The following is a 9,503-nucleotide window of genomic DNA, read 5'->3' on the forward strand; positions in this document are numbered from 1 at the left end:
CCCAATCAAAAAATGTGCCAAAGAACTAAACAGACATTTCTACAAAGAAGACATACAGATGGCTAACACACACATGAAAAGATGCTCAACATCACTCATTTATCAGAGAAATGCAAATTGAAACCACAATGAGGCACCATCTCACACCGGTCAGAATGGCTGCTATCCAAAATTCTACAAGCAATAAATGCTGTAGAGGGTATGGAGAAAAGGGAACCCTCTTACACTATTGGTGGGAATGCAAACTAGTACAGCCACTATGAAGAACAGTGTGGAGATTCCTTAAAAAACTGGAAATAGAACTGCCATATGACCCAGCAACCCCATTGCTGGGCATACACACCAAGGAAATCAGAATTGAAAGAGGCACGCGTACCCCCAATGTTCATTGCAGAACTGTTTATAGTAGCCAGGACATGGAAGCAACCTAGATGTCCATCAGCAGACGAATAGATAAGAAAGCTGTGGTACATATACACAATGGAATATTATTCAGACATTAAAAAGAATACATTTGAATCAGTTCTAATGAGGTGGATGAAACTGGAGCCTATTGTACAGAGTGAAGTAAGTCAGAAAGAAAAACACCAATACAGTATATTAACACATATATATGGAATTTAAAAAGATGGTAATGATGACCCTGTGAGACAGCAAAAGAGACACAGATGTATAGAACAGTCTTTTGGACTCTGTGGGAGAAGGCAAGGGTTGGGTGATTTGAGAGAATAGCATTGAAACATGTATATTATCATATGTGAAACAGATTGCCAGTCCAGGTTTGATGCATGAGACAGGGTGCTCAGGGCTAATGCACTGGGATTACCCTGAGGCATGGGATGGGGAGGGGAGGGGAGGGGGCTTCAGGATAGGGAGCAGATGTACACCCATGGCTGATTCATGTCAATGTATGGCAAAAACTACTACAATATTGTAAAGTAATTAGCCTCCAATTAAAAGAAATTTTAAAAAGAGTGCCCTTCACATGTCCTTTAAAACTTCATATTATAGTAAATATACAAATATATGTAATAAAATAGTCCCTATATAAATATATGACATACATTACATATATAATATTTATGTACATGTCATTGTCACATAAAAATATTTAAAATGTTTCAAAGTACAAATATGTGAAAAATAATCAATGTCAAAGTGAAAAAAGAAGAAAAATTGTTCAAATTCACACCTTACCTCTAACAGGTTTTCTTACCTAACCCAGACCACACAGGCCTAACACAAACCGACTTAAACAAGATGGAGATGCTTTGGTTGTAGCAAAGATGGTCAGCTCTCTACCAAAATCCATTCTTACCCTCCACGGTATAAACTGGGCTTCCCCGATAGCTCAGCGGTAAAGAATCCGCCTGCAATGAAAGAGGCCCTGGTTCAATCTCTGGGTCAGGAAGATCCCCTGGAGAAGGGATATACTACCCAGTTCAGCATTCTTGGGCTTCCCTAGTGGCTCAAACATTAAAGAATCTGCCTGCAATGCAGGAGACCTGGGTTCAATCCCTGGGTTGGGAAGATCCCCTGGAAGAGGGCATGGCAACCCATTCCAGTATTAAACAAGATGGAGATGCTTTTGTTGTGGCAAAGACGGTCAGCTCTCTACCAAAATACATTCTTCCCCTCTACACTCCACAGCCAGAGACATTTCCCAGTTTCTGTTTCATCCAAAGGCTGCATCTGAACCTCACCACTGTAATCAGAGAAACCAGTGAGACCTTTGGGGGCCTCCCGGCCCATCCAGCCAGCAGGACAATGAAGCTGAGGAAGTGGCTCCAGGCAGCACTACAAGAAACAGAAGAAGCAACGAGCGAGCCCTGCCCAGATTCCTGAATCCCAGAAGTGTGACAAGTGAGCCTTAGGGTTCTAGGCCATTGTGTTTTGGAGTCTTTAGAAAGCAACAATAGATGACTGAAACATATAGTGAAAGTGAAAGTGTTAGTATCTCAGTGATGTCCAACTCTTTGCGACCCCATGGACTATACCTGGCCAGGCTCCTCTGGCCATAGAATTCTCCAGGCAAGAATACTGGAGTGGGTAGCCATTCCCTTCTTCAGGGTATCTTCCCGATCCAGGGATCAAACCCAGGTCTCCTGCATTACAGGCAGATTCTTTACTATCTGAGCCACAAGACATCTTTTATCAGTGCACAATGTCCTTTTTTTCTCTTTCACACTTTGGAGCTTCAATTCTACTTTATTCCTTCATTTTTATACTTTCATTGCATTTCATCACTGGTGTGATTCTCATAAATAACACACACCTGGACTTTTAAGTTTGACTCCAAATGCCAAATTCTTTTAAGGAAAGTCAGCATGCTCACTGATTGGACTTTACTTCTTTTCTCTTCTGTTTATATTTTATTATTTTTCTCATTTTGCCTTTCCCCACAGAATAAGTGTCACTGCCCTAAAAACTCCTCTGTGCTGCACCTATTCCTTACCCCAGACTCTAAACCCCTGACAGCTAATGCTCTTTTTACTGTCTCCATTGCTTTTTTTTCCAGAATGTCATATAGTTGGAATCACACACTATGTAGCCTTTTCAGATTGGCTTCTTTCACTTTGTGATGTGTAATTGCATTTCCTCCATAGATAGTTCATTTCCATTTAGTACTGAATGAGATAATCACGATGGTGTGATCACTCACCTAGAGCCAGACATCCTGGAATGTGAAGTCAACTGGGCCTTACGAAGCATCACTATGAACAAAGCTAGTGGAGGTGATGGAATTCCAGTTGAGCTAATTCAAATCCTAAAAGATGATGCTGTGAAAGTGCTGCACTCAATATGCCAGCAAATTTGGAAAACTCAGCAGTGGCCACAGCACTGGAAAAGGTCAGTTTTCATTCCAATCCCAAAGAAAGGCAATGCCAAAGAATGCTCAAACTACTGCACAATTGCACTCATCTCACACGCTAGTAAAGTAATGCTCAAAATTCTCCAAGCCAGGCTTCCACAATACATGAACTATGAACTCCCAGATGTTCAAGCTGGTTTTAGAAAAGGCAGAGGAATTAGAGATCAAATTGCCAACATCCGCTGGATCATGGAAAAAGCAAGAGAGTTCCAGAAAACATCTATTTCTGCTTTATTGATTATGCCAAAGCCTTTGACTGTGTGGATCACAAGAAACTGTGGAAAATTCTGAAAGAGATGGGAATACCAGACCACCTGATGTGCCTCTTGAGAAACCTATATGCAGGTCAGGAAGCAAGAGTTAGAACTGGACATGGAACAACAGACTGGTTCCAAATAGGAAAAGGAGTACGTCAAGGCTATATATTGTCACCCTGTTTATTTAACTTATATGCAGAGTACATCATGAGAAACGCTGGGCTGGAAGAAGCACAACTGGAATCAAGATTGCCGGGAGAAATATCAATAACCTCAGATATGCAGATGACACCACCCTTGTGGCAGAAAGTGAAGACGAACTAAAAAGCCTCTTGATGAAGGTGAAAGAGGAGAGTGAAAAAGTTGGCTTCAAGCTCAACATTCAGAAAACTAAGACCATGGCATCCAGTCCCATCCCTTCACAGCAGATAGATGGGGAAACAGTGGAAACAATGTCAGACTTTATTTTGGGGGGGGGGCTCCAAAATCACTGCAGACAGTAATTGCAGCCATGTAATTAAAAGACGCTTATTCCTTGGAAGGAAAGTTATGACCAACCTAGACAGCATATTGAAAAGCAGAGACATTACTTTGTCAACAAAGGTCCATCTAGTCAAGGCTATGGTTTTTCCAGTAGCCATGTATGGATGTGAGAGTTGGACTGTGAAGAAAGCTGAGCGCCAAAAAATTGATGCTTTTGGAGATGACTCTTGAGAGTCCCTTGGACTGCAACCAGTCCATTCTAAAGGAAATCAGTCCTGAACATTCATTGTAAGGACTGATGCTGAAGCTGAAACTCCAATCCTTTGGCCACCTGATGTGAAGAGCTGACTCATTTGAGAAGACCCTGATGTTGGGAAAGATTGAGGGCAGGAGGATAAGGAGACAACAGAGGATGAGTTGGTTGCATGGCATCGCCAATTCGATGGACAGGGGTTTGGGTGAACTCCGGGAGTTGGTGATGGACAGAGGGAGGCCTGGCGTGCTACAGTTCATGGGGTCGCAAAGAGTCAGACACGACTAACTGACTGAACTGAACTGAACTGATATGCCATCCTCTGGATATACCACACTTTTCCATCCACCTTTTGAAAGCTACCTTCAGTTCAGTTCAGTCACTCAGTTGTGTCCGACTGTTTGTGACCCCATGAATTGCAGCACGCCAGGCCTCCCTGTCCATCACCAACTCCCAGAGTTCACTCAAACTCATGTCCATCGAGTTGATGATGCCATCCAGCCATCTCATCCTCTGTCGTCCCCTTCTCCTCCTGCCCCCAATCCCTCCCAGCATCAGAGTCTTTTCCAATGAGTCAACTCTTCACATGGGGTGGCCAAAGTACTGGAGTTTCAGCTTTAGCATCATTCCTTCCAAAGAACACCCAGGTCTGATCTCCTTTAGAATGGACTGGTTGGATCTCCTTGCAGCCCAAGGGACTCTCAAGAGTCTTCTCCAACACCACAGTTCAAAAGCACCAATTCTTCAGTGCTCAGCTTTCTTCACAGTCCAACTCTCACATCCATACATGACTACTGGAAAAACCATAGCCTTGACTAGATGGACCTTTGTTGACAAAGTAATGTCTCTGCTCTTGAATATGCTATCTAGGTTGGTCATAACTTTCCTTCCAAGGAGTAAGCATCTTTTAATTGCATGGCTGCATTCACCATCTGCAGTGATTTTAGAGCCCCCAAAATAAAGTCTGACACTGTTTCCACTGTTTCATTTATTTCCCATGAAGTGATGGAACCAGATGCCATGATCTTCGTTTTCTGAATGTTGAGCTTGAAGCCAACTTTTTCACTCTCCTCTTTCACCTTCATCAAGAGGCTTTTTAGTTCGTCTTCACTTTCTGCCACAAGGGTGGTGTCATCTGCATATCTGAGGTTATTGATATTTCTCCCAGCAATCTTGATTCCAGCTTGTGCTTCTTCCAGCCCAGCGTTTCTCATGATGTACTCTGCATAGAAGTTAAATAAGCAGGGTGACAATATACAGCCTTGCCGTACTCCTTTTGCTATTGGAACCAGTCTACTCCTTGGAAGGAAAGTTTGTGACCAACCTAGATAGCATATTCAAAAGCAGAGACATTACTTTGCCAACAAAGGTCCATCTATTCAAGGCTATGGTTTTCCCAGTGGTCATGTATGGATGTGAGAGTTGGACTGTGAAGAAGGCTGAGCGCCGAAGAATTGATGCTTTTGAACTGTGGTGTTGGAGAAGACTCTTGAGAGTCCCTTGGACTGCAAGGAGATCCAACCAGTCCATTCTGACGGAGATCAGCCCTGGGATTTCTTTGGAAGGAATGATGCTAAAGCTGAAACTCCAGTACTTTGGCCACCTCATGCAAAGAGTTGACTCATGGGAAGACTCTGAAGCTGGGAGGGATTGGGGGCAGGAGGAGAAGGGGACGACAGAGGATGAGATGGGTGGATGGCATCAATGACTCAATGGACATGAGTCTGAGTGATTTCCGGGAGTTGGTGATGGACAGGGAGGCCTGGTGTGCTGTGATTCATGGGGTTGCAGAGTCGGACACGACTGAGCGACTGAACTGAGCTGTTGTTCCATGTCCAGTTCTAACTGTTGCTTCCTGACCTGCATGTAGGTTTCTCAAGAGGCAGGTCAGGTGGTCTGGTATTCCCATCTCTTTCAGAATTTTCCACAGTTTATTGTGATCCACACAGTCAAAGGCTTTGGCATAGTCAATAAAGCAGAAATAGATGTTTTTCTGGAACTCTCTTGCTTTTTCGATGATACAGCGGATGTTGGCTATCTTGGTCACTTCCAAATTTTAGCAATTATGAATAAAGGGGGCTTCCTGGTGGCTCAGACAGTAAAGAATCAGTCTGCAATGCAGGAGACCAGGTTTCAATCCCTGGGTCAGGAGGATCCCCTGGAGAAGGGAATGGCAACCCACTCCAGTATTCTTGCCTGGAGAATCCATGGACAGAGGAACCTGGCAGGCTACAGTCCCAAGTGAAAGTGAAGTCGCTCAGTCGTGTCCAACTCTTTGGACTGTTGTCTACCAGGCTCCTCTGTCCATAGGATTTTCCAGACAAGAATAATGGAGTGGGTTACCATTTCCTTCTCCAGGAGATCTTCCCAACCCAGGGATTGAACCTGGGTCTCCCGCATTGTAGGCAGACGCTTTACCGTCTGAGCCACCAGGGAGTACAGTCCAAAGGCGCGGGGGGGGTTACAAAAGAGTTGGACACGACTTAGGGACTAAACAATAACAACCACACACACAAATTCCTTCAGGAGACACACTTTGGACCCAGGCCCAAAGCCAGCGTAGCAGCCGGATGGAGGTTTGGGGATGAAAACGAAGCGAGACAAGAGGGAGTGTTGCCTGCCCCTGCGTGGGTTGCGGAGGCGAGCGCAGCATGAGGGTAACGGTGAGGAGAACACGAGAGCCCACGTGCACACTCCATGGGTTAGCAGCGGCGGGTCGCCAGGGGTGAAGGGGGAGGGAGATAAGGGAGCTCGTGCGTGTGCGTCTGCGCGTGCGTGTGTTACAGAAGGACGCAGCCCGAAGGCGAAGGGGTAGAGAGAGCTTGGGTGTGCGCGCGTGCGGCCGCAGTAAAGCGGGTTGCGTCGCCCTCTACTGACGTGCGCGAGCCCGCAGCTAGTTCCACCAGCGGCGTGACCGTAAAGAGGCACGGCGGTGTCGTGAAAGGGGCCGCAACACGCAGGGCGCTGGTTGACGGCTGAGCCTCCATTTTGTCCTCCGCTTCTCTGCTCGTAAGTCGCTCGTCTTCCGTAGCTTCTGTGAGGCGAAAAGTTTAAAAGGGGTGAAAGTTTTAAAGAATATTCTGGAAGTGTGTTGGTAAGCCCCGCGGGTCTCCATTTTCTCTCTGCAGCCGCCTCGCATCCTGTGGTTCGGGAAGAGCGGGGAAGATGCGGCCCTTGGACATCGTGGAGCTGGCGGAGCCGGAGGAGGTGGAGGTGCTGGAGCCCGAGGAGGACTTCGAGCAGTTCCTGCTGCCGGTCATCAACGAGATGCGCGAGGACATCGCAGCACTCTCCCGTGAGCACGGGCGGGCCTACCTGCGGAACCGAAGCAAGCTGTGGGAGATGGACAATATGCTCATCCAGATAAAGACGCAGGTGGAGGCCTCGGAGGAGAGCGCGCTCAACCATCTGCAGAATCCGGACGACGGAGTCGAGGGCCGGGGGACCAAACGGTGCGAGAAGGCGGAGGAGAAGGCCAAGGAGATCGCGAAGATGGCAGAGATGCTGGTGGAGCTGGTGCGGCGGATAGAGAAGAGCGAGTCGTCCTGAAGGAGGGTCGGCGGTAAGGCGGGGGGTGGGGGACAGCAGGGGGGTCCCAGCGGTTGCCCGACGGTTGGGTCGGCCTCGGGGACGTTTGTTTACAGGGGATGCCTGGCGGGTGGGAGTTGGGAGAAGAGAATAGAATTCTACTCAAGTTTTTACGTTAGGAGGTGTTAGGGCGTACAAAAATTGTTTACTCTTGAACTGGCAATTAGGGGGAAAGCCAGTTGGTTGGTTTTGACTTAGTAAGTGGTTGAAAGCTAAAATCACGCTCATTAGGATAACTACTAGGGTAATAAACAACAAAAATCACAGTATAGACCATTAAGCAGACGGGGATAGAAATAACAGAATTAACAGAGAGAAGGCCATTATTGGACGGTCCCAGATTTTGCTTGAAGGAGTCAAATGGCCTCCGGAAGAGATGGTTTCCTGCGAGGCTGAATTTGTAATGTTATTGAGTTGTTTTTTTCCCACTCCGGATTAACCTGTTAATGATGAGTTTCTCCCACTTTCACTTTAGATTTACAGCCAATGGATTCTGGTCAACTGATGGAGATTGGCTGACACCCTGGAGAAGCTGAAACCAGAGAGCCTTTTGTTTTCTCTTTCTTTTCCGCCCCCTCCCCACCCCCCACCTTTCTGTCTATACTCTGTTCTCACTTACACTACGTTTCTGCTATGGTCTGTGGTTAATGACCTCAATTTCAGTTTTGACTGTTAAATGTTTTTGTTTGGAGAGGTAACTTTAATTTGGAAAATGCACTCACAAGAGTTAGGGCCTAGATTGTAAGCTCTTACAGCAGCCACATTTGTTCCTGGGCTTTTCTAAACTTGTTCCTAAGTTTTGAGGTGCTTTGCTCTTTCTTGTGTGACCTGATAGCTCCCTGGAACTTTGGGTCTGTGTGTGACCGATGAGACTCAGAGTTGGGGTTCTCTGGCTCTGAAGGTCCTGAAGGAACTACATTATTTCTGGAAGATGACTCCATGCAACGATCGCTAAAGAAGCTGAAGAAGGGACCAGACTTCAACTGGGAATGTGACGGGAGCTGATCTGGCTGGGACTGATGAACCAGAAGAAGGGCTGGAGGATGATATTATGTTTGGGGACTTTGATTTCTGTGTGAGACCAAAGGAGGAGAAATGTATTTTGTTCAAAGTTTTAAGTTTTATGCGGCACACTGATGTAACCTGTCTGGTCAGCTCGTTTGGAAAAGGTAACTCAGCTTTATGTGACACGGAACCTAAAATAGGACGCAAGCTAGGTCTCCGTATTCTGTGTAATGGTTGTGATACCCTGATACATTTCAGGGGGTTCTGGACATGAAAGCGATATTTGCAAAGGCCCTTAAGGGTCTGGGGAAGAAAAGCAATGGCTATTTTGGACCCTAAACTGGACAGGGACTAGGTATCTTCAAGATTTGTAAATTATCTAGCTGTAAGTTCATTTCAGTAGCAGACCTGACAAGCATTTGAGGTCAAAACCCTACCGTGTGTTTAAAAACAATTTACCATGTTAATAAAAGTATTCATTTGCTTGGAAAGACAAAAGACCTGAAAGATTATTGACTAAGAAGTTTTGTTTCTTTAAGAATGAAATTTAATGTTATCATTGCTTACGGTTTTTGAGGCTCTCAGTAAGCCTGGCTCATAAGGAAGGTTCGTTGCTGTGTGTGACTGAAAAAAGTGCAGTTGTCACTCTAGAGGGTGGAAGGGGTGGTTCTAGGACCCCCACCTTCCCACAGGTCCAAATCCAGGGCTACTCAAGGTCCTTGTTAGATGACAGCACAGTCAGCCCTCCAACCCTCAGTACCCACGATTCTGCATCCTGCAGAACTTAGCTGCACTTCAGTCTTCACCTTAAAGTCTAATTCGTGGGGAATCCAATTGATGGCAGGTAAGAAACAAGAGTAAACCAACTGTCACAGCCAGATACGGTACCTTAGAGCACTGAGGGAAGGAAGGTGAGGAAAGCACTTCAGAGCAAGTAACTGGTGAACTTGGCCTTGAAGGATGGGTGCAGCGTTGGAGGAAGAGAGAATGAGAACATCCCACACGCAGGGAATAGCATGAGAAAAAGCCAGAGTTCCAGGAATGG

General features: G+C 46.0%; 1 protein-coding gene and 1 non-coding gene across 2 annotated transcripts; one reads left to right on the forward strand and one right to left on the reverse strand.

The window, feature by feature from the left end:
- Positions 1-6,229: 6,229 nt before the first annotated feature.
- On the reverse strand, positions 6,230-6,301 carry TRNAC-ACA (transfer RNA cysteine (anticodon ACA)). The gene has a single exon. It is a non-coding gene; the product is annotated as a tRNA-Cys (tRNA).
- Positions 6,302-6,631: 330 nt separating this feature from the next.
- LOC133249895 (MORF4 family-associated protein 1) lies at positions 6,632-8,956 on the forward strand. Its single transcript, XM_061420912.1, has 3 exons — positions 6,632-6,874; positions 6,994-7,427; positions 7,929-8,956. Exon 2 carries the CDS (start codon positions 7,031-7,033, stop codon positions 7,412-7,414), a length of 384 nt encoding a protein of 127 aa, XP_061276896.1. The 5' UTR covers positions 6,632-6,874; positions 6,994-7,030; the 3' UTR covers positions 7,415-7,427; positions 7,929-8,956.
- Positions 8,957-9,503: the final 547 nt, after the last annotated feature.

The sequence above is a fragment of the Bos javanicus genome, chromosome 6 (assembly GCF_032452875.1).
Source record: "Bos javanicus breed banteng chromosome 6, ARS-OSU_banteng_1.0, whole genome shotgun sequence".
NCBI classification, from domain to species: Eukaryota; Metazoa; Chordata; class Mammalia; order Artiodactyla; family Bovidae; genus Bos; species Bos javanicus.